The sequence below is a fragment of the Pogonomyrmex barbatus genome, unplaced genomic scaffold (assembly GCF_055798465.1).
Source record: "Pogonomyrmex barbatus isolate J1 unplaced genomic scaffold, ASM5579846v1 scaffold2, whole genome shotgun sequence".
Classification (NCBI taxonomy): domain Eukaryota; kingdom Metazoa; phylum Arthropoda; class Insecta; order Hymenoptera; family Formicidae; genus Pogonomyrmex; species Pogonomyrmex barbatus.
Window position 1 is genome coordinate 14,627,234 of NW_028297116.1, and position 25,924 is coordinate 14,653,157.

At 41.4% G+C, this 25,924-nt stretch overlaps 1 protein-coding gene across 6 annotated transcripts in view; it reads left to right on the forward strand.

The window, feature by feature from the left end:
• LOC105428644 (SAM-motif ubiquitously expressed punctatedly localized protein) overlaps window positions 1-25,924 on the forward strand; it is a 218,295-nt gene that overhangs the window by 75,405 nt on the left and 116,966 nt on the right. The window contains exons 1-3 of one of the 6 annotated variants that reach the window (XM_011641061.3): window positions 16,888-17,029; window positions 22,762-22,855; window positions 25,102-25,155. In XM_011641061.3, the coding sequence (XP_011639363.1) occupies window positions 22,807-22,855; window positions 25,102-25,155 (103 nt within the window). In that variant the 5' untranslated portion in view covers window positions 16,888-17,029; window positions 22,762-22,806. The other 5 variants (XM_089077223.1, XM_089077221.1, XM_089077226.1 and 2 more) reach the window with 5 other exon arrangements.

Genomic DNA, 25,924 nt, shown 5'->3' on the forward strand with positions numbered 1-25,924 from the left:
CATAAATATTAAAGCGTGGAAAGAGCAATTAGCGTTCGCAATCTAACATTCCAGATATAACGATATTATCTGTAGGTTTGATAGATGTTTAACGAAAAGTATACATACAGAAGAACGGTTAAATAAAATTACTTCAACTCAAAGGGTAAGTCAATGTATAACGTAAGAAACTTTTTTCGATATGTAATGAAAACAACAAAGTTAAATTGTATTTTAATATTTGCAAGTCTCGCCGATGTATCTTATCGATTAATAAATATTAATATCCGAATCGTCACTCTTTGCGTTATAAGATTACTATTACTTTAGAATATAATAACATAAATTGTATATTTAATTAGTATTTATGCTAATAAACTGTTAAAATACTGGTTACTTGAAAAAATGTTATCACTTATTAGTTTTTGCTTATTATAAATTCTTGTATGTTTTTTAATAAAAGTGTTCGGGACACTAACATTCTTAAATTTAACGGGAATCATGAAATGAAATTAACTTACCTGATCGTGCGGGTTAAACTGGCCGATCACGCCGAATCTTCGTTCGCACGTGAAAAATGCCCGTTAAATTAAAATTTGATTGGTTTAACGATCAATCGAAGAGGTATTAACTGCATGTAATGGCACCGTGAAATTAAGCGCAATTTTCTACAAATCGCTCACGACACGCATTCCGAAACGCGAAATAAATTCGAATAGCAATAATAATAATAATAATAATAATAATAATAATAATAATGGGAAATAAAAATACGTGGAGCATGGTAATTTAATTATTATATCGAGCGGACCGGATTTTGGTGTAATTAACGTACAATCTCCACAAGTCAATTATCGCGTTTTTATTGGTATTGAAGCAAAAAAAAAAATGTAATGAAACTTGTATTGAACCCATTGAAATTATCGGTTTGAGTCATCGCAGATGCAGCTTCTGCTCGTGCACACTGGAATCAGATGCGGCCTGATATCTCGGCCGGAGGTGGAGCGGCTTACGGTTCAGTTGAAATTCGGTCGAGTGCAGCGGCACCGGCGAGAGACTAGAGAAGCCGGCCAATTAATTACTGCGAAAGGAAGGAAGGAGCCAAGATCACGGACGCGGGAGGCGCGCTTGAATTTCCACGCGAATCTCTCGCGATGTGCTTGAGCCGCCGAGCGTGGCTTTCGCATATAATCAGCCGTAGTCTGAGGCCTGATTATGTTTCCCTCCTCTTTCATTTCTGTCTTTCTACCTTGCTCCTACGTCTCTCGCGTATTTTTCCCCCTCTCCCCCTCCCCCCTCCCTCCCCTCCCCCTCTCTCGCTCTCTTTCTTTCTTTTCTTTTTCACTTCTCTCCTCATTTCTTTCTCTTGTTCGTCGGCGAGCAGAAAAGCTGTAGTTTGGTATATCTACTTGCTCCTCTTACACGCGCAACGCCTTCTTTTATTTATTTAGCAAGCCAGGAAGCCGTTAATTCTGCTGGCAGTCTCGCGGTAACTAATTAAAGGTCAGGACGCAGTCTCTTATCCGGGGAACGCCGCGTTGTAAGCGCCCGTTTCCGGCCCCGCAGGTCGACTTTCATAGCCCCCGCGATAAACGCGATATCTCCGACCGAAATCCTGGTTAACGATCGCCACGGCATATTCTCGCGAATCTCGGCCGGGAGGACGCGCAGCGCGCCGAATCTCTCTTCGCAGCGGTTCGCGCGTTTAATTGAGCCGCACACTTTCGCAGATAGGGAACGAAAGATGCACGAGTACGAGACGCGGCCCATTTTCTGTTTGGCAGCCAGGCCGGCTGGCTCGGCTTGCCAGAGTCACTCCAATGGAAATTAAACCTTAATGTAATTTCACGAAAAAGATATTAATTAATTCCACGAAGAACATTGCGGTAGTAAATTAATTAATATATAAAATATGTATAATAAGATCGCAAAATGTAACGATCAGTCTCAACTTTTAATCGAGCTGGATGCTCGAGCCTATCGCTTTTCCTATATTTCAAGTTTGCAACTAAATATTTTGTTTCGCACGATTGATGGCGCGACAAAAGAAAACTATAATCACTCGAGTGATTGTCGCTGAAGAATGGAACGGCGAAACTTTAGAAGCGGCGACCCAGTCTTGAACGTTGTAATCACAAATCGGAAATGTGCAACTTGTCGGAAGGAGGTTTCGTAACTCGGTGGGCATATAAACCGCGTTTACGATCTAATTAAGCCTTCCTGCACGGACGAGAATTTCGATATTTGTCAATGCCGCGCACGCAGACGCGCGTGTGTTCGCGCAATCAAAATTGATGGAACGTCCATCGACCGACGGGAGTGACTCTCGAGAGCAAGCTCGACGACGTTGAAATGAAATCATTAGCACGGCACGGGAACGGGGCAGACTCGTTGCTAATGGCGCGACGTATACGGCAAGCATAATGGCATTGTATCGATCTCTCGATTTCTATCGTTAACAAGTCGGGTAGACAAGACCATATAAAAAAGAGGGATATCAACGTCATAATTCAACCTTCGCCGTTCTCAAACAATAAACAGCTTCCACGGCGTCAACGCACTTCGTTACACGTTACGATCGACAGGAACCCGACCGTTTTTCCATCGCGTACTCGACGCATAACGCACCACGCGATATTGCATGCGTGTCGCATCCGACAGCCGGAACTCGTCGATTCTTTCTTTCCAACGTCGCGCTTGTCCCGTCGTGTCTTGCTCCTTCATTCTTCACTCTGCGCAGACATTGAAATTTTCTATTATTTTCCATATCAAATATAAATTACTCACATGTAATTAAGAAAGAAATAAACAAAAAAATATGAGTTATTGGAATATGAGTTACTCGCTACATTTATCTTCACGCCGCACAATTGTTAAGTTAGATATTTGGACTGATTGATTCATTTGAATTTATACATACGATAACAAAATACGAATATGTTACAGAAAAATTAGCAATTTTTTTTTAACGGATTTGAGATTAGGTTTTTCTTTGCGTAAATTATATTAAAAATTATTACACGAAGTAGTTTTGTTATTTTGAAAGTAAAATATCGCTGCAATAATTATGAGAAGTTAGAAACTATAGCATATTGTTTCTCGATATTGCATTGTTTTTATGGTTAATTGACGTATAATGCATGAGGGAAATATTGTCGTAACTGTCGATGGTGTCCATATCCGACCATTCTTCCTCTTGTGCGACATAAGAGCGGTTCATTCTCTGTGTCTAACTCGGTCGTTAGCAACATGTATTCGTGGGACGCGATAGAGGAGAACAAAGTTGAATCGTGTCAATAAATTCCCATTAGGTCGATCTTGTCAAGATCTCGGATCTCTCTACTATCTACTAACTACTCTCTACCATCCGAACACGCCCAACTGCGTTTTAATAGCCATATAAATATTTTCACAGGCAATATATGCTCACAATTTTCACAAGTATATAGTATTCAATAAAATAAGTATTTCAATAAAATAATTGTTATTACAAGTGTCAAATAGTTTTATCTATCATTAAATAATCAAATGTTACTTATATTAAAAAAAAAAATCTGATTTTATGGCAAAATATCGAATCGAGATTACTTGAACAAATAAGAGGTTTACATAACAATATATTACGTCCTCGTTATATCTCTTAGATTCTCGATTTTCTTTGGAACATTCAAAAGGAATTTCTCAACTTGTCGATTACTTCATCTGAACGTTTCTATTGCAACAGGAACTCGTTTGCTTTACACAGTCCAGCGAAATATGAATTAGTGCACAAAGCTATTAGACATGCATTTACCGGCCTGCAGTAATTAACGGACTACCAGTTGTACGACCGTTGCGGTAATTAACGGTGCTGGTGCAGCGGGCGCACGCTGCGTGGCTGTAAACGCCCGGCGATAACGTGACCGTCACCGATCAGATCGGCGAATAAAACGATATTAGGCATTCAGGTCGAATCTCCTACGTACGTGACCGCTCGAGCGACCACGGTGAACCGCTATGCGCCGCGTGCGAGAACGGGAACGCTTGATTGAAAGTAACGACCGATCCCGTCGACGTGCCGCACGCATTTTACTGCCACGCTTTTGCCGCGACCCTTATTTTCGCGTGGGTCCCCTTTTTCAGCATCTGCCCGCGTCCAAAATCACGGCTTGCTGCCTCCTTAATGACGTTGTAACGGTGCTACATTAGGGAGTGTCGACGGCTCTCTTTTGCAGCAAAGATAGAGAAGGGAGGGGGGGAGGAGGGGGGGGGGGAGAGGAAGAGAGGGGAATGCAGAGAAAAACAGATATCTAAGTTCACGCTCTTCGGTCAAGAGGAAAGGAAATATTTCAAAACATATCAATCACACTTTTTCGCTTTGACAAGAACTACCAGTGACGTATATGGAGACAGATTTATCTTCACGAATATAGTTTTTGCATATCTTCCATTATCTTGGATACAATTTTATTGCGCATTATAATTGTCAATAAATCTAACGTTCGATTACTTTAGCGATAAATCTTGGTTATTTTGTTTCTTTTTTTTTTTTTTTATTCATTGCTTTTAGATAGATAAGAATACAATACATTTTTTTGCCCTTACATTTTTAATTATGTACCGATTATTCGGTTTTACCAAAAGTTATTTTTTTACGTCAGAATTAGAATTAACATCATGCTATTAAATTAATGCAAAATTTGATATTATTCGTGATACTGAGCGTTCTATTAAATTTACAATCTATCACAAAATTATTATAAGACAGAAAATGTCAAGACTTGTTTATTCCGCATACCGTTGACCGTTATTTCCTTATTAATGAAAGGCGGAGTGCACGCGGAAGATATATTTATACATCAGTTTTTTTTTTTTTTTTTTACATCAGCGTAATTGATCGTTGAAAGCGGACTTGACTCGTATGGAAATGTAACTTTCCGACTTAGCTAATACGGAAAAGTGCCCGAGACGCGGAGAGCTCGCGGCGTAATAAATCTAACTCGAATCGCTCGTAAGCGATGTAGAGTATGCGGGACCATTGTGGTCACTCCTGTCACGCAGTCAACATATCGTAAAATAAAATTTGTAGCGCCGCGTGTCACCGATGCAAATATAATTATGACGGGTATGCGTCGTAAATGTGTTATACGTGTAACCGACGCTCGTCAACCACGACACAATTGGAATATGATTTAAGATCGAATCGTAATCACATAACAAAACCTCTATCTCTCCGTTCATCTTGATATCTCTATTATATACTTTACTTTTTATCGCAACTCGATTGTTGCAAGTTACGTTTAGAGTCTCGAGCGAGCGATCGCGCGAGACAAAACTTGAGCGATGCGATAACCGGATATAATTCAGCTTCCGCGAAAAGACTAGCGCGACTTTGTCTCGATTTAAGAAATGGAAAATAACAGACTTGAAATTCTCATTTGGCAGCGAATAATAGTTAATTTGCTATTCGTCGACTCGATCTCTGTTCTCTACCTCATTGTACTATGTACTTTGCTCGTTACACGGACAGCGGCGTGTCGGATGGACGTTAGGCGGCGTGTCTCGATTCACACGAGTATTCCGATACGTCCGAAAGCTGAGGGCTGCGTGACAGCCAGTCAGCAATCGTTCCCCGGACACAAATCTGCCTTCGCAATTTATTTCCCGCGCGCAATTCTCGAAAAGGATGAGCGTCGTCCGTCCCGTCTCCGCGTCCGTCTGGCAAGAAAATCGCGGCCAACGTACACAAGTGCTGGCGTCGCTCGTGAATGGCGGAACGCAAAGCTGAATGAAAGAGTTGGAGAGGCGGGAGGAGGAGGAGGCGGGGGGGGGGGAGGGGAGGAGGAGGACGGAGGAGATGGTCGGAGCGGAAGAGGAGGTAGACGAGAGAGGAATAGAAGAAGAAGAAGAAGAAGGAGAAGAGGACGAAGACGAAGATGAGGAGTCTCCACCTTCACTCAAGTGGTCACATAACGTGACGTGTGAGCGATGCTTACTCTCCCACAACGACGAGCGGTAGTAGATGATGCTATAATGGTTGGGAGTCGAACATGTGAGCGCGCGGACAGGAAGTCCAGGAGTTCCCTACGTACTAAGACGCGCGGAGTCACGCGGATCTTCGCATGGGGGCCTTGCGAACCTCTCCTACGTGTCACGCAACTCATTCACGAGCTTTTCCACGTTGCATTAAGTCCCATTACCTGGGCCGTGCGAGTAGCGACCGGTCAGTACCGACGTTGTTACACGACCAACGTACGCGGCGCGTACGTTGCTTCTTGCCATGAAAAATTAATTGCCCGCGAGATCTTTTGAGAGGAGCGCCTCGCGTTATTCCATTTTAACGCGGCTTGAGTTCTAATATTCATAACCAGTCAGGTTCCCAACGCCCCGATACCGCTGCGTATCTCCGCGAAAGTCATTAACATAATGATGCTCCTGTCGCTCTTAATGGACAAGCCTTATCTCGAAACTTAGCATTCATTGCGAATGTAAATCCAATTGGAAAATGGTATCGCCGCATAATATAAATTGTTTCTATCGAGAGATTAGCACAAATGATTTCAATCTAACGATATTAACGTTGTGTCCTGTAAACAAAATGTTAACAATGTTAAAATATCATTATAACAATGTTAAAATATCATTATAATAGTTCCATAATATAGATATATCTGTTATTTGCTTAATGATTTTAGAATAAATTCAATAGTAAAGAATTATCATGTCTATTGGCGATTATGTTTCGTAACGAGCAAATTTTTTTTTCTAGATTGAAAAACGTGTACCAAAGGCGTTGCTCGACGTCTTATCTCGAATCGAAATTTTATTTTTTTTTTTTCCTTAGTTTTTAGATTCTACATGATTATATAGAAATTTATTTTACATGAATTAATTCCTACTTTGCACTTGAATAAGTAGAAAACAAACAATTTTATACTTTGAGATTTAAAAGAGGAATATTTGGTTCTCTTCAATAAAATCTTATGACTCTAAACAGACTAGCTGTAGGTAGTAAATTACGTATATCAAAAGAGGTCTATTTTAATATTTATCAAAACAAATGTAAAAATTCTAATTCAGGTCGAAAGTAAGATAAAAACTTTCGACTCTGGATATGTCATTAGGTCGCACAGATTATAAAAAGATTGTAAAATTGCAAATGTATTTTCGGAATACCGTTGTCATCCAAAGATCGCGCAGAGGTGTCGTTCATCTATCGACAGGAAATCGCGACGCGTTGCGTAAGAGAACGCATTAACGTAGTTATGCGGCAGGCAGTTTCATTCACGAGAAAGCGATTCTTCTCGTTACTGGTACAGGGATACCATACGTCTGCTTTCTCTGGACAAGTTTCCGTCGGAATCAAGCCGCGGTCGACTCTCGCCGGCTTTCTTCATTCCTCCTCCATTTTGGTCCCCGTCGCGCTGAGGCAGAGGACTTGACGTCGCGCGGTGCCCTCGTCGGCGATTGTTATGTCAGAAAAAAGCCGTCGCGGGCAAAAAGCGTGGATAATTTAAATTACATTTCTCATCATAACCCGCGCGAGCCGGTTAAACCAACACCGGCTTTTTGTCCCGGTGCACCGCGAGTCGGCTCAGGCGAATGGGCGCCTGCCTGCCACGCCGAGGTGACTTCGCCGCTCTGTCTCTCCTTATTCTCCACCCCTCTCTCGCGTCTACCTCCCGTCTCATCCCTGGTTCTTCTTCGTTTCGTACTTCCCTTCCGCACTTTGCATCGGTCACGTTGATCACGTCGACTCGAACAGTTTTACTGTTATAACTTTGTCCGTGAAAATTAAATATCCTTTGTCTCGTTGGAGAGGTGTATACGATAACTTATTTCCTGAAATGTTTTTTTCTTATTCAAAGAAATCATGCGGCACTTGAACATTCGGGAGGATGTGGTAAATTTCACGGCTCCTCCGGCAGAAGCTGCGAAATATATGCGGCTCTGCGCCTGTATCGAGACCGATGCTGAGAGATAGCGCGAAGCGCGCGGCTCGAACGAATCCAACGCGGTAAACGTCGTAAATTATTGCGCGACGTGTCTGGCGTTTCACGGGGACGTGTCCGCCGCTTTTTCATCGCCCGAGTCCTCAGCGGGGATCCCCTGAAAGCGGATCCCCGGCGCGGCGAAGTTCGTGCGCCGCGACCCAAGTTAACGGTGGCCCGGTCGTCGTCGCCGTCGTCGTCCTCCACGACCGGTAGCCTCCTGGGGACCTCGTTATCGGTACGATGTTGATATATGGCGTGCATTGCTCCTCCATCCACGCCCCGTGTCCACGTTCCTCCGCGCGCATCTCCTTGCTACGCGGCGAGAGAGAGAGAGAGAGAGAGAGAGAGAGAGAGAGAGAGAGAGAGAGAGAGAGAGAGAGAGAGAGAGAAGAGTGGTTCTTGTTACACGTAACGCCGCTGCCGTAGCGGACCTCAACAGGGATATTCAGGTCCATTGTTCGGAGGCCGCCTTCTGTAGCAGAGACCGACGCCGCTCGTTCATGCGATACTGTCTTATTATAAGGCAGCAATATCGAGGCTCGGTTATCTTACATTTCTAGACACGCTGCGTAGCGTTCTTTATTTCGATAGATCCACGGAAAACAAGATTGGGTTAACGCGGTGAAGCTCGTACTAGAAGAAATCTTTTGGAGAAATTTTACCTTTTTGCTGCTAATAAGAGCGTATCGAATTTCGTCATGATAATTATTTGGATAATTTTTATAATAGTGAAGAAATATTTCAAGTATTATTCGTTATGTGCAACGCCGGCTTAAAGGAAGCTAAAACGTTTACACATTATTTTCACGTTATTTATAAAAGAGCTAATATTTTTATGATTGCTGATTCAGAGAGAATCAGAATAATTTCAATGGCGTTTCTCTAAAGCATGTATGCACGATGAAACTTATCGTATCGCTTTCATCCTAGATCGGCAATCATTATATAGATATTCTAAGCACAGACGCGTTGCATGGAGCAAAAGAGAGAAAAGGCTAGGCTATAGGTAATAATAGCAACAAGAGCAAGAAATGCGCCTTATGAATAATGTAGTAACCGGACAAATTTATTAATTGCATGATGCAAAAGCACTGATATTCCCGTGCGGACATGCAAATCGAGTGCTCGCATTGTTCCTCGTACCGTTTCTCGACTACATTGGACGTTAAGCGCGGCGTAGATCCGCCTTGGAAAGTAAAGAAAAGCGTACACCCTAAATTAGTCAGATAAGAGTTTTAGTGTCCCGTTATACTGTAAAATTTCACGTGATTCTTTATTCCACGAACTTCATTTCTCGCTTCTAGATTTTGTACACGTTAGCACGTACGTTTTGTACATGTTAGCATTACTCGTGAAATTCATCATCAAGATATTCATCGTGACATTTCAATAAAGAATTAACGGTGTATACATAAAGCATAAATTCACGTTATCGCAGCGTTCCGAATTTGCAAAAATGAGTAATTAAACACGTGAAAAAACGCGAAAATGTATTTAACTATTCCGTCGACTCAAAACACAATATGAATATAAAAGAATAATAATGTTTTTTTTTTTTTTTTTTTTTAATTAAATTTGATATAAGGAATAATTTAACAAGATCCATAAAAACTTGTCTATTTCCATATTAACGCAATGATTGATCACTTCAGAAGTTAAATGAATATGTACATGTGTTATACAGTGATGAAAAGGTGAAAAATTATATTGTATACAATAACTAATTATACATAGGGGAAAGATTTTTTTGATTTTCACATGTCGAGATGAAAAATGGAAACTAAGCAGACGGACCAAAGGAGATGACTTCTCAAACGCTAGAAACGTTGCTGCTCTTGACGATTTGCTCCTCGCAGCTATCGAAGCTTCGCGTACACCTCCGCCTCGCCGAGAGACATTGTAGGGCTTATATGGCGATCCGGCATAAATCAAAGGGCTAATATACTGCGGGCTCCGGTAATGCAGCCGGCGCGGCGGAGCTCTTTTTATCGGCAACGTAAGACAATACGTACGCATTTACATACGCGCGAGAGAAGAGCATACGCGCCGCTCGCGTTAGCGCAGGTCTCTTTCTTTTCTTCCTTTTCTCTCTTTCTCCTGAGAGAGGCCGCTTCTTCCGTTCGCCGCCGCCGCCGCCGCCGCCGCCGCCGCCGTTGCCGCCGCCGTTGCCGCCGCCGCTGCAGTCGCACCGCATCTCGCAAGAGCATATGGTATGGCTTATTGGAGCGAAGGCCGCGCCAGCGCAGCAATTACCGTGCTTTTGCCCGGCGGCTTCTGCGGATGCACCTTGGCGAGGTGGATCCGCCTCCCGCGCGCGTCCCTTTCTTCCCCGGATATAACTTCTCAAACGCGCCGAACTTCTCTTTCCTCCCGATGTTGCGTGCGAACGGCGAAAGTGTGTCATCAACGCGATCGCTCGTGGTCTCTACGAAAAGTAGCATTAAAGGTAAGGTCGTCGAGTATTTCTCGCATTTGCTCGGACACATCCGGATTATCCGGATTGGACAATAATAGCGATATCTTTTTTTCCCGGCGTTGTTGAAATTGGTCGATGCTTATATGATGTTGTTTTCAAAAGTAAAGAAATATTTGTAACGATGATATAAGGGATACGTGTTTCCGTGACTGTCCCTTCGGCGTTCCCTCTGGACGATCAATTAAGCGGCCTCGATTAACATCCCATCGTAGGGACACGGAATTGCGAAAAGAGGAATTGCAAGAAGGTACGGGCGGAACTCTTGTTCTTCTCGGGAGGGTTAACGAACGTCCCCTCGAGTCGCGTTCGTACATAATGCAGGGAATGGAAAGAGGGAGCGTGGCGGTCAGATCGGGAAGAGAAGAAGGATGAGGGGGGGGGGGGGAGGGGGGGATTCGAGCGGGATTCGCGGTTTACGGGGACCGCGGGTTGACGTAGAAGAATTTAGGGGCGACGGCAAGAGCAAAGGCCCAGTTCGCGAGCGGCCTGATCCCTTTGAAGTCTAAAAACAATGGCATTGTCTCTTCAGTCTAGCGAAAGGCCGCGTCTTTCTCTTTTTCTCATTCACCCTCCTTCACCTCGTGATCGGCTCTGCTTTTTAGATCCTTTTCCTCCGTTCTCCGATTCACCAGAGATTCCGCAAAGTCGAAGGACCGCGACTGGTAATGCCAATCGCGAATTAATTTTTATGTTCTTTCTTTTTATAAAATATCAATATATGCCGAATTATCGAAATGTTAGATTTCCATTTTTGAGCGAGAGATATTTATGCGAATCAATCAATGAAAAAGATCTACTTTATCACTTATTACATTTCAGCGTCTAAATACGGAGTTACACATTTTGTGCCATTCTCGAAATATACGAAAGTTCTTCTATAAATTAAAAGCAGCTACTGCCGAAACTGCCATAACGCGTGTTCTCATCTTATATAAGCGTGCCATCGCTATATAAGCGTGCTACCGAATTCCCGGATGCATCTGCGTTACGCAGGTGCACGCGGAGCATCGCTAATCTCTTTTTCTGAGTTCGGGGCTGCAGAAGGTATGTTTCTTTCGTAGCCGAAGGGCCACGCGATCCATAAAGGCAATTGGGCCAATTTACATTTTTTCATTTACATGGCCGGTACCGCGAAACGTTTCGAGACAAGATCACGTACCGCTCTGGTTTCTGCCTCTGGCGGGACGAGAAGTCCCGAGTGTGCGTGGATCCTGACAAACGATACGATCCTGCGGATTGCCCGCGTCGGAGGCAGAAACCCCTTGGCTTGGGTCGTTATTTTGGTTGGCGGCTTCCAAGAGCAGGGAATATGGGGATTTGGTTTGGCCCATCCGTCTGCTCGTCCGTCGCGGTAGCCAGATCGAGGCTATTAGGCCTCGCATGAGAGCGTTCTCCTTTTGTCACGGTCGGAATTTATTCGTCTCGATTCGGCGGAATCTCTCTTCTCGTCAAAAAAGAAGCCGACCTGTCGCGCAGACGATATGCCCTCCCGTCTCCCGTTTAAATTCTCGAATGCGGTCATCTTGTGAATTGGTTTCTGGCACACTCGACGTCACTCACCGATCTCGAAAAGTGTACTATTGAACGCCGCTATTCCGGAGACAGATAAGATCGCAGTCGATTCGATACAATATTTGTGAAATAATATTCACACAGATATTATACCTATCTTTGTGTTTATGTAACAAAGAAGTTTATAAAAATTAACCAATATTGGAATTTTTACTTTGATTTCGAATAAATAATTGTTATCGTTCTCTCAAAAAATGTTTTTAACAAACAATATGCACGGAAAAAATAGTTTGATTGATTGTATCAAAATTCTATTTAAAAATGAACGAATCAAAAAATCCGATTAACATTTTCAGATTTCTATTTAAATTAGAAGTTTCGTTATTTTATATTGAATTCTGATAACTTTAACCGGAATTTCTGATTCTATTCTATTTCTGATTTTATTTAAACAGAATTTTGGTACAATAAACCAAATTATTTTCCGTACACTTATTTTACTATTTCGTATAAAACATGACAAATATTACAATAGCAAGAATTTTTTTATAAATTTTTCAGAAAATTTATTTGTAACAATTAATAGAACAGAGAAGGCAATTACTCGGTGGACTACTCAATTTTAGGATCCCCAATAATTTTTTTTTATTGAATTTGTATATATAAATTTGAAATCAAACTGTATATCGCAAACTATATGCCATTATTTTTAACAAATTTACAACGTAGTAGTTCAAAGCTATAATTAAATTTTTCCTCTTTAATAATTGATAAATTGATTATTAAATTTGAAATTGATTATTTCCTTTCCGCTTGCGGAAAAGGTCGCCGAATAATTGCCTTTTCTGTTCTGTTATTTGAAATTTATCTTGACGTACATTGTATCGTTTATTTGTAACAGTTTCTTATGTAAATTGTAAATCTGGAAATAAGGAAAAAGAGAGTGATCGAATTAATTAATTAATTAATACAATTATATTTGATTAATACATTAGTACTTTACTTTAAAGTAACTTAAACTTTATTATTTTGAATTTTATATGTGATTATACAATATATGCAATTTCAAGGGAAAGACGCTTTTGTCTACAAAATGAAATTGCAATATTTTTCGTTGCAGATTTAACTTCTGCGAAGATAGATATTCTTATGAGAATTTCGAGGTAGCAGTAGTTTTATATAAATTATAACATGAGTGCACGATTCTGAATTTAAAAATCTGAATTTACTGTGAGATCATCACGTGAAAGAGAATTTGCAAAACATGCCAGGTATAAAAAAGAAAAAAAAAATCATACCGTCCCGCTGGCGCACGAATATCCGCCGTCTTCGCGATCCAATTAAGAAAGCGCGACTCGAGTGCATAGTGGCGCGATGCCTTCGTTTCGCCTCTTAAGGAGCTGGCCGCAATTAATGAGCGCTCCGGACGGAAATCGAATTGAGAAATTCCGGCGGTGCGTTTCGTGGGCCCCTTCGCGGGGCCGGGGGCCCGACGGTAGGCCCACGGAGAGCACGTACATGCGTACGGTAGCACGAAAACATTTATCGAGCGACACCGCCCTGCCGTTCCTTTCACCCCCGCCCCCGTCTTTATTGATCGTCGCAATTAACGGAATGCGTCTCATTAATTGTGCCGCCGGACCTTAATTAGGAATCATCAATTCGTAAAGCCCGGTGCTTTTACGTGGTACCTCACCAATTGATATGATTAACGCCGGACGGCCGGCTTGAAACTTGGGGACCGAGAGCTCGCATGTTGTAAATATAGATTCTTGGGACAGTTGCACTCGCGCGGATGGTTGGATAAAACCAAACAAAAACCCAAATATTCGAAATATCCAACGAAAAGATTATTTTGCCTTGTTAATTAATAAAAACGCTGTTTTGTGCGCTCGAATTCAAACATCTAGACAAATTTGGAAGCTTATTTATGAAATTAAAAATTGGTAATCTTTGGGAGAAAATACTAAGAGAGAGATGAAAGTAAAATTAACTCGGGCGTATACATAAGTCCAATACCAATAGAGTATTATATTATGGTAATAATAACTATGATTGAAGCTTGAAAGATTCTCTCTTTTCATCGCTCCATTGCGGATTTACTCTTCTAGCTTTCGTGACTCGAAAATCGGCAAGATTGCCGAGCGCGTGCGATCATGCACGCCGCGTGAGCTCGTGCGTGTGATTCCTCGAGAAGATCCCTCTCTGCATGTCCGCATTTTTTTCCTTTTCTTCGCGATTTATATCGGCCGGGAGTATTTATAGGGGCGTATTAATCGCTATCGTTCGTTTTAAAAGTTACGGCGTTTGCTCGGTTCCGATTTATTTCGTTTTCGAAATTAACGCCGTCGGCAGCCACGATGCGAAGACCCCTGTGCGAATATTGAAAATATTGGCGGGGTTAAAATAAACAGCATAAATCAATATTTCTCCTGAGAAACTGAGAACTGACTAAGCAACACAAAAAGCTTCACGGAAATATGCTAGTTATGCCTTTTGTGCGTAAGCAATGCGTCTGGCTACAGATTGACTCGCGCTACTGTTTCTCCTGAATTTAAAAAATTATTAATTTTGGGCTTTTTATAGATTTCTTCTATTTTAACAAAAAGTAATGTACTCATAAGTTTATTCATTAAAAGTTTATTCACATTAAAATTTCCGAGAAGAGAAAAGTAACGTAAAGTTATATCAAGTCAGAGTGTTGCAATCAAATTTAAATCAAAGCATTAATGTTTTTTCTCATTAAAAATTATTTTCTCATTAAAAATTATTTTCTCATTAAAAATTATAGCAAGATGTAACAGATTATTGTTATTTGATATAATAATTGCCAGTCAATGTGTGTATAACAAATTTTTTGTTGAAAGTATTTTTTATTCAGAGTTCGAAAAAAAGTAAAAAGTGCAGGAATAACAACACATATTACACTTGAGAACGATAAAAAATATTAAGCTCACTCGCTCTCGCGTTCGAACACGGCTAAAGTAACTGAGAAAAATCGCAATGATGTAATGGGCAGTTCCATGGTAATAGGCCACAATTACGCGCGTAGAGCGCGAAAGTTTTCTTCCGATCAAAGTAGCCGATCGGCTCGCCGATCTATTGCTTTAGATGCGGGGTCGTGAGTCAACGGCCAAGGCGATTCCACTTTTTTATTAATTATTTCAGGCCATTAGAAAAATGCTAACTCGCCCGGAGCAGCCGAGTTAATTCCGAGTTAATTCCGAGTAATGTACGCTCAATTTCCCATTTCTAATTTTTTATGCGGGCATCACGACTCCCATGCACATCCAACACCCTAATTACGGACGGATGCCTCGTTCCGTCGCTGGCCAAGGCAGGAAAAGCAGCGGTGAAGAAGTGTCTTAACGAGTGTATCTTTCGCGTAGCAGGCCGAAGCGGAGGGCATAATGAATCAATCTTAACGCTTGTAACGGCGCGCACATCGCACGCCGACGAAGGCGAAGCCGAAACAGTCTTGATGAGATAATGGGCACTTCGATTGTAATTGGCCACATTCACGTGCGTAGCATGAAATTTTTCAGCCTGCACGAGCCTGCCGGGACCGACCGGCTCGCTACTGCTGATGGTCTCGATGCGGGAGGGTCATAGTTCAGAGGTCCAAAGCGGGGGTCTTCCGCACATACGTTTATATTAAGCGGCTCACTTTCACGCATTCGGGATCCTCGGATGATGCAAATGCAATTATCGTCGTAAAAGAGAAGGCATTACTTCAGCGAAACGGAGGATTTCGCTTTTTTTCGAAAAATTATTCGGAACTGCTAATATTCATGTCAGAATTAGACTTAAAATAATGGATGGTGATTAATTAATACTTTATCATTTATGCCAACGAATTGTCTCGCTATTGCGTTCTAAATTATATTTGATAAAATTTTTAACCGCTTTATTTTGGAAATTCGTAAATGAATTGTTTCTACATTTGCTTATCTTTTGTGTTCACTGTTGTTAAAGCACTGACATCGAAGCATATAAAGATATATTTGGATATATTATTTTCTTGATTATGTACAAAACGCCGGAAATGTTAGAGGCGTTGACTTCTTTATCGATTCTAAAGACGCATATCTTGTCGTTTTTTTTTCAAAAAAGACGGGAACCACGATGTATCTTGAAAGAACAAAACGTTGTTAATAAAGTCAAATGCAGCGTCATAAAGAGAGAAGCTGAAAGGGACGAAGGGGCACGTACGTATTTCTGACTGAACGCGTTCTCCACGTGTGTGTGGACTTTTACGTCGTTTATACATATGCCTTGCATACATGTATAACTCGCATTGTGCGGCTGCCGCGCCGGCTGACATTTGAGAGAGGAAAAAGAAGGCGAAAGAAGGCGAGATAGAGGAAGAGGGAAAGAGAGAGAAACGGAGTTGCGAGTTTGCGGGTACGAGAAGGAGGAAACGGCTCTTGGTAGTAGGAGGAGAATGTAGGAGGAGGGAAGAAAGGAAAGAGAGAAAGAGAGAGAGGGGAGAAAAAGAGTGAAAAAAAGAAAGAGAGAGAAAGAGAGAGAGAGACAGAGAGAGGGAGTGTACGCGGGTCGGAGTCGGGTCGGAGGGATCGAGAGGGTCAGAGGTCGCGGGTCGTATGGCATAGCCCTGACCTTCGACCTTATCCCCCTTCCAGCTTCTCTCGAGCAGACCCCGTGCAGACCACTACCAAGCATACCTAGAGCCCCGACTCTACTTCGTGACCGACTCGAGTGCGAGACTCTCGCGACGGTCGAGAGTTGTCGCGGTCCGGGAAAAATACGAAGGGGAAGAGAGAGAGAGAGAGAGAGAGAGAAACAGAGAGAAAAAAGAGAGACAGAAAAGGAGAGAAAGAGAGAGGGGAGGGGACGAGAACGTTTTTGGACAGAGAGAAAATTTTTGGACGTTATCGAGCCCTTTGCGAATTTTTCATGAATTCTGTGCGTCTCTGTGTGTATCTGTGTGTCTATTACGTACATCGACATTGTTATCCTCAGTGTCTCGCGAGTGTATCTGACGCGAGTGCACGTTGCGAACGTGACCTTGAAAATAATACAAATCTTGGCTCTTTGAGTGGGTGCCCTGAGAGAAAAGAGATACTGGGTAAACGACAGTGATTTTACATTAAATCATATTTTTTAAATTTCAAAACTAAAAATAACTATTTTCAAAGGATTAATTAATATCCGGTATATGTATAAAAGCATGTACATTTACATGGTCAAGATATCAAGTAATTTTATATATATTTCGACAAAAATTACTCTTTTCTATGCCTATGCGTTAGTACGGTAGTACGGTAAATTTTACATTGTGAACCGTCATTAATGTCACGGGTCGTCGCAACGATGACGCGCACTGTCACGTAAGCGCGCTTTATCTTGCGCATTGTCGGCCGAGTTATTCTACTCACTATTAACAAGAGTATGCTCCTTTTGACGCCTCGGCAATCGCTCGTAAATTGCCATTACTACACAATAACGGCGCGGCGCGCGCGTAATCTTTCCCCCCCCCCCCTTTGAAAATCATTATTGCACATTACGGTCGTAGCCCGACGGAGACAATGACGATAAATTATTCGGAGTGCCGGCAATAAACTCATTTTATCGCGTACACGTAACCGAGTTGGGGATTAAATCAACCGCGTTGTCGCGGCGTCGGCATCCGCCACGATGAAGACGTTCGATCGATCCGTCGTTGTATGCATCGAATCGCGAAACGCTCTTTTATTCTATGCAAAACGTCTCGGCTCGGCTTCAATCAACTTCGTCAACCTTTTCGAGACACAATTCGAGACGTACATTAAAGGCCAGGTCAAAGCTTTCACTCGACCCTCGCGGAACCTGCGTATATGACACTCATACAATTGCGCCGATTATAAACGATGGCCGTACTCGTTATCGCGCCCCTCTCAGGGTTAGTGTTTAGTATCACGTGTTTAGTATCGATTTGCGTAGTCGCGTGATTAGTTACCTCTGCCTCTGTGAGATGCCTTAACGGGCGTGCGATCCCATTCGACGTTATAAACGCGACGTTTTCCCCCCCTCATGAGAGCCGCGTCTCAGGGTGCAGCTTTAATTACCCGCGCCGAGTGCGACGACGTTCCCGGGTAATCGTAAATAAAGCGAGAGAATGACGAGCAATCAAGCCCGTAACCTTTCCGGGGAATTGCGAGCAGCTATTCGCGTTCCGCAAATCGCTTAATGATCCATAAACGAATCTGAGTAATCGACAAAAATTATCTCGTAATGACATAATTTTGCAACGTGCATTGGCGCCGTACTACGCGCACTTCGCAGAAGCGCGAAATGAATGATGATCTTGGGAGTTAATGTACAATTATTTTGTGAGATTTTATCGGCGTGGCCTTTTCATCGATCGAACACCTTGACAAATCAGACAACACTCCTGTAACTCGCGAAACGTATTTTTTCCGTAAACGAAATGTTTGTGATAAACAAACATAATCGATTTGAATAATATTCACGTTGACATTTAGTTGCGGGTACCCGAGTCGGGTATTTGTAAATAGCACCGTTAATGAAGAGGGTCGCTATCGCGCGCCGGTAGTGCCCGGTTTGCATTACAATTACGGAGTGAATCGGTCCCTTGATTACGCGGCGAAGAAGGTTGCGTATACATCTCATTCGCGCGTGGGTGCATACGTGCGTAGGTATCGTGGGTCACGCGCCGGCTCGCATATGACCTTACACCATGGTTCGTTAACGGGGATCGTCCTCTCCTTCTTCGTCCATCCTGTACGTCGGTGACCTGACGTGGGCGCGCGCTACGTGTCGCTAATTACGAGCAATCAGACGCGGCTGGTGCAAACATTATGTAAACCCCGACCTCGAGGAGATGGAGAAGATTAGTGAATTGAGACGACTGGCAAAGCACGGTTTTGCTTTTTTTTTTTTATATCGAATTTAATTTTGAATTTAATTTTGGATATCTTAAGATATGTTAAAAAAAAAAAAGAATCGAACGTTCCACGCAATCCTAATTATAAAATTGACTACGAATTGCAACGGAAGGTGCGATAAAATAGTCGCGTTATGTCATCATCGTGCTAAAGGGTTAACTTACTAAACCCGGCTATTTGATTCCGCTAGATACGACGCGACGTGCAGAATGATTTATGGTTTGCCTCGTTAGTTTTTGCCGTTGATTTCGCCGGAAACGCCGTGGCAGATATAATAACTGGAAAATTGTCGCGACACGTCATTATCCGCAGGTGCACAGAGAGAGAGAGAGAGAGAGAGAGCCCTATCCAAGTGCTTCATTTCCTGCTTCGCGGAACGTTTCTTACCCTGCGTTTATCCACCTGAGTCTGAAAGGTCTCGTTAGGTGAAACTCGCATAGAAATTACACGTTACTCCACGAACCAATTATGGACCTCTTCAATCTCTTAATACATAGGAAAATGTAAATTAGGTTTCAATGTGCGATTCCATCACCTCCTGAATTATCATGCCGAGCGTAATTTCCGTAATTCTAGGATACATTGGTAGATCATCGAAAATTTTAAAGAACACCTCGATCGAACCTTTAATCACAGACGTGAATGGCGTGACTTTTCGAGGGCTTAAAATTAATAGTTAATAGTTTTCGCGAGGATGTCGTTGAGGTATTAAAGAGAAAGTATTGCGATATCTTCACTCTATGCGATACATAATTTCAAAAAGAGTTACAGATATTTAAAATAGAAATATACTTTTTAAAGTCGAATCCATCTTGATGATTAAGATTCTGTTATTTAAATAAGATGTAAGGAAGTCGACGAGCACCAAACGAGCACACTTCTGACACGTTTACGTCCAAGTTTTATTAGGTGTCATCCGGATCCGTTTGGACAGTTTGGATCATTTTATTCATTTGAGAATTAATGAGTTGATGTTTACGGGCGAAAGTGCGTTCACGCGAAAGAAGAGAAACACGAATCGATATGCCTTCGTAGTTCTGGTTTTATCGAGCCAGCTCCTACCAACGCCGCCTCTTTAACCTCCACCACCTCCTCGAGATCCGCCCACAACGCGTGCTCGTTCATTCCCTTCGCTCCATCCCCGTGAACTCCCACGCCACGTGCTTGTTCCTTTCTCGTCTTTAGTCTTTCATCCGTTACAGTTACGATACGTTTCTCTCGTGACGATTTCAGACCTGATTTCCTTATTTTCCGATCTTGTACGATCTTTGCCGTCTCGAATCGTTCTCTATTGGAAACTGATGGAAAACTTAATTAATGGATGAAAAGCTGCTTGAGAAACATTTAACGAAATAACAAAACAAGCGTTTTTTAAAAGTTAGTATTTTTAATAATTTATCATTTTATAAAAAAATTCTCAAAATGACATACTACCTATATATATATTAACGAACGTAGGAAACGTAGGAAATTACACTTAATAAGGGAGTAAAAGTGATAACATTGAAAATGAACAAAGGAGTAGAGGAGTTTATATTACAAAAACAAATATTATCTTCGAGGACTAGTTTTGAGAGCTGGCGTATCAGTTACCTTGTACGACATTAATTAATTAATGTCGTTCCAATCGTCAACGGGTCTGCCGATGCTCAGCCATCTGTGACAGCCGGGCGTTTCAGTCCTGCGAGAAAAATCGCGAGACCCGTATGGAATTGCGGGACGTAATAAACGGGCGCGGGTTAACGCGCGGAAAATTACCGGTACTGCCTTGCGCGAGCCGCAAGAATATTTGACTTTACGATCGGCGAGCATAATATACAAATGCGGGGCAACTGACGTGGGCGCTGCTCTCCTTTCGAGCTTTTTGCCATATTAACGGACATTCGAGTCGGGTGGGTGTCCCCGCGTGCGCGAATAATCACGAACGAGTAGACGAGAAAAAGTTCCTATTAACCGGGAACATGCGAGAGTCGTGAACGAGGGTCGAGGGGGGGTGCGAGAGGGTGGCGAGAGGGTGAGTGGCGAGTAGGGTGAAGGGCGCGCGCGAGCTTCGCGGGGACACGTCGATCGCTCTAATTCCTTTCGTTCTCGATTGTTGTCGGATTGTACGAAGCCGCGTGAGTCACAAAAGAAGGGTGAGGTAGAAAAGAAAATTCCATTATATCGCAAGCGATTGTTTCCCGCGATTGTTTCACGGTCGTATGGAGTTATGCGAGAGAGAGAGAGAGACGGACGCGTTTCGTTCCCTCGACGTGTTTTCCTTCGCGCTGGAATTCATGGATCGATTGGTCTAACTTGTTTCGTAAAGTAAATTACTGTAAAAAGCGCATGGCATTACATATTGATATTTTGTAATTATAGCTGTAAACTATGTCAATAATTATAAATGCAATATTCGATCATAAACGCAATATTCGATACGAGCTTGATTATCGGCAAGATTAAATTATTTTGATAATATGTCTAGTGTGAAATAAATTATTACATTTAGTTCTTGGAAAAATAAAAAGAAATATTTTTATTCCTTTACTTTTTATGAATCATCGATTTTGCACTAGGTGGAAAGAGCAATTTTGATGAATTGTTTAAAATTTGAAAATAATTTTGTAGAGGCGTTGAAATTATTACGTAGGAAGCTTAGGTATATTATAAAAATTTTTGATATTCTAACAACCAGTTTGAACGTCCTACATAAAAATTTTGATAAAATTATTTTCAGGTCTGTATCTGATCAAATGTGATTTTCGATATCACACTTTAGGAAAAGTGCTCTTTCCGTAATAAATACATTTGTAAACGCTTCTCCTTTTTCGACTTTACACCGGATCCATCGAGATTCACGGCACTTGGTACCACGAATAGCATAGGTTACGGCATGCTTTATGATCCGCGTGTAAGTGCGCGAGGCCGCGTTCCTTTCTAGCGGCGCGGTGGCAAAACCATCGTGATAAAGGAACGCAACCGCGAGCTCAAGTTTGAAACCGCCGGCAATGGTACCTGCGCGCGCGGCGCGGCGTGGCGCGGCGCGGCGCGGCGTGGCGCGGTGTGGCGCGACATGGCGCGGTGCGGTCCGGAGCGTTGCGAAGCGTAGTTCGCTCGCCGCCGCGGCTGAACAGTTCCGCCGAGAGGCGCGAGGGAAATCTGCGGTGGCTTTTTCCTTTTCGTCGGCCTGGGCAGGCGAACGTGCTGGGCCGCACCTAGCCTAGAGATAGTTTCATCGCGGCATAAAACGGTAATCTATGGCCTCGTATATATGCTCTCGCCGCGTAAGAAACGCCGCGGAATCTCGATTGCGCGCGATCGCGCCGGCCTTTCCAGGCCGCGCGGACGATTATACGCGGACGATTATCCGCGCCGCGACGACGAGAAGCCGGGGACGATGAGAAGAAAGACGAACGAAAGAAGCACGAGAGAATGATCCTCCAAGTTGGTAACGATCGCGGTGAAATCGCTTCAATCGTGTTGCCATTATCGCGAAATAATCATTTCCGTATATGACACCTATAGACATTTAATTTCAAGACATCACGTGTGTTTCATTTCTTGTGTCTGCATTTTTTAAACGCTCAAAAATACATTAGTTTTACACGATGTTTAGACATAAAACGAAAAAAATATTTTTATTATTATTAAATGTTTGTTTTTTTTTTGTTGATTTTTTTTCAAGATCTTTTAAATTTTCTCAATCTCACTTTTCAGAGTAAAGGTACACGTACATTTGAACAAGTCTATTTTGAAAAAAAGTACAAATATGTGTTTTATTCAGTGAAGAGTTTTGAGATTAGGATATGTTTATTTTAAATTTTTTTTAATCTTGAAGATTTTTATATCTATGTTTAAATGATTTGTTGATCGAGTTTATTTATAAACATTTTTAAAATATATCGATATATTGATTTCATGTATTGTGTAGAGGTGAATCGATATTAGTGTAAAGTGACATTACTCTTTAACGAGGATGTTCAGCCTTGATTGGGATTTCGGTTTCCGTCCAGATCGATATAGAGGTAAGAAAACTTCGTTTCTGTAATTTTTATTTTTTTACTATTGTAAAAGAGATGGTTGGTCGATAATAATCGATTTCTTAAATAAGAAAAGAAAAGTATAGGATTGAAAGTAGATATATTTCATTAAACTATTCGCGATGTTTCCTTTCTGGAGTTGTCTCGATATGTGCTTAACGACGTTAATTTTGCAATCAGTATTACCGCAGTCGCACACGCTTTATTTATCATTTATATCTATACATAGCTGACGCGCAAATTAAATTTTATAATATCTTATACTATTTATAATCTTTCTCTTCATTTAAATAATAATCAATAGGAAGAATCACAGATTTCTTCTTTTCCGCCGTTTTGACACAGTGGCATGTAGTATTCATGTAGCGGAAGCAACGTGCTCTGACAGGCGTAATGTTCAATTAAACGACGACTCCGGAGATAGCGCACATTTATCGTTGATTATATTCATTTAATTATCTCGTTACGCCACGCGAAATTACACTTGCATGAAGCGCGGGTGTAACAAACGGTATATCTATTGACGTAGTTACTAGAAGAAATATTTGAAATTTAAATAATATTAATTATTTCGATCCCATTTCTTTTGAAATTTAAAATATGTTATGTTAGGATATACATCAGATACACAAACAGAATAATATTTAAAATAAAAATAGAAATGTTTACATAAGATTTCCATATTATAAATGAATTATAATGGAAAATAATAATTTATTTAGAATGTACTAGAATGTATAATATTAATATTTATATATTAAAATATTAATATTATATTTAGTTCATTTTAAAAGTCAGAAGTCAATATTTCGAATATATAATTTAGGCATTTAAAGTAATTGATTTAAATTGAGGTTAAGCTAATTATGCTTATAGTCGGTCAATTGTGAGTGACCGTGACTTGTGATTTTGAATAATTAACCGTTTTTTTTAATTCTGCTTAATGCTTTTAAATAACATAATAGCTGCCGTAAATATCAGAATATATTTCTATCACGAGAGTTTTATAATTTTCGAGTAAATAAATTTCCGAGTTGATTTTCTTATATGAGTACGTGGATGTAGCAAATTACTGCATGAAACATTTATCTTTTTTTTTCTTTGAAATATTGCTTTTGAGTTATCAGCTGTGTATTCATACGTATATTCTTACATATCTATTAGTTTATTTTACTATATCATAAAATTTTGTTGCTTTCATTATTACGCTCATGAATAAATACTATAATTAAATATTTTGAATAAAGGTTTTAATACTTATTTTATATAATAATAAACTTACAAATTTTATATAATAAAAGTTATATAATAATTGGCGTGAATTATAATGATATAAAATGATTTCATATCATTATAATTCACGCCAAAACATAGAATGCACAGGAAATGAAGCTGTAGAAAATTTTAGTTAGATTATTAATAGAACATTATGTAATTATGTAATTTTAAGTAATTAATAAAATAAAATATTATACAATTAGAGAAATATGATTTCTGTTCAACTGATATTTATAAATGACACTGACGTGTTAGCCAATGATATATTCGTTAATTATTACTCATAATCCTCGCGGGTTCACACAATCAGCTCGCTCAATCCTCATTACGTATATTCAACGTCCAATTGTTTACCCTACGGGCATATAAGCCTGGACAATTACATGGAACGCTGTGTTCCGCATCTTCTCTTCGTCTTCCTTCCTTTTCTTCTCTTCGTCTTCCTCCTCCGTTTGCTATCTCCAGTGCATACGGGGCTCTCTCTCGCTGTGTCGCTTCTTTCTCTGATTTATCGACGTATTTCTAATCAAGAGACCGCGCGCGATCGGTGGAAGCTGTATTAGTTAACCTTGTCAGATAGGTAGGTAGGTACCTTCAGGCTGGTCGTTCTCGTTCATGCTAAGTAGTCAGTAGCTTCGTGGGTGGTGCTCCAGACTGCTATCTAGCACTCGCACCGGTATTCGATCGATCGATCGTTGCGCGTTTTTTATTTTCTTCCTTTTAAAGGAAGGAAGCCTGATTAGTTATCATGTAGGAAATGTAGGAAAACTCTCGGATTAATCGAGAAAGCGGAAGAAAATATTAAAAAATTTCTCTTTAATTTAATTTAAACAATCTGGAATTAGAGAGAGAGAGAGAGAGAGAGAGAGTAAAAAGTTAAACGGATAGATAAAGGATCTTGGGATGTGAAGTAAAGTTTGCGATTATTATCTCTGCTCTCTTTCCGTTTGCAGGATCCGAGAAGAACGGCTACTCTGACAGCGGAGGCTCTTTCTCGTATCATTTCGGTGAGTACGGTTTATCTTCACGAGTACGGCGCTTTTCCTGCATGCAACAAATATCGTAATTACGCAGCCTGCATAATTCTTAATTTACTTGTCGTTGGCGTGCCATTTCTTCCGCGATAATTCGCCGCGATAACGCTCCACGCCGTGGAGTGCCTGTGCACTCGATATGAGCGAGAGTAATGTAATAACCGTCGTTTCTCGAAATGTCGGAAGTGAAAATCATCGTCCCCACTGGCTCGGGCGATTACGCGGAGACCGACCAAGTTAACTCTACGCACCAAGCGTATATCGGACGTATCTATCGGGCGAGGTCGACGCTACGTGCGTAGCCAAGCGATTAGGGCTTAACGATTATTCGCGGTCCCGCGGTGAAGTTAACCGGTCGTAGAAGTAATAACGCCGGACAATCTGGTCCGGCAATCAATGAGTACGTGTTTATGTAAATTGAACGAGTCGAGACACGAACCACGCGAGGCGACTTTTGCCGCACGGTTGCACCCTTGCTGGCGCCGCGCCAGCGTTAGGCGATTCTTTTATTAGCCCGTTATCGGCCTCTTTCGTTAGAGAAAGAGAAGTAAAGAAGGAGAAAGAACCGTCGTCGTATTAACGTCGAAATGAACACGCGACTGTCATCATCTTCGGTCACCGGAAGGCGCAACAGTTCATTTTATGCTACTTACAAATTACATCTTATTTCTAGTTGCACAAGTGCGTTTTACATATTGATACGAGTGAGCTACGCGTGATAGCTTTTTAGACTTGATAAAAC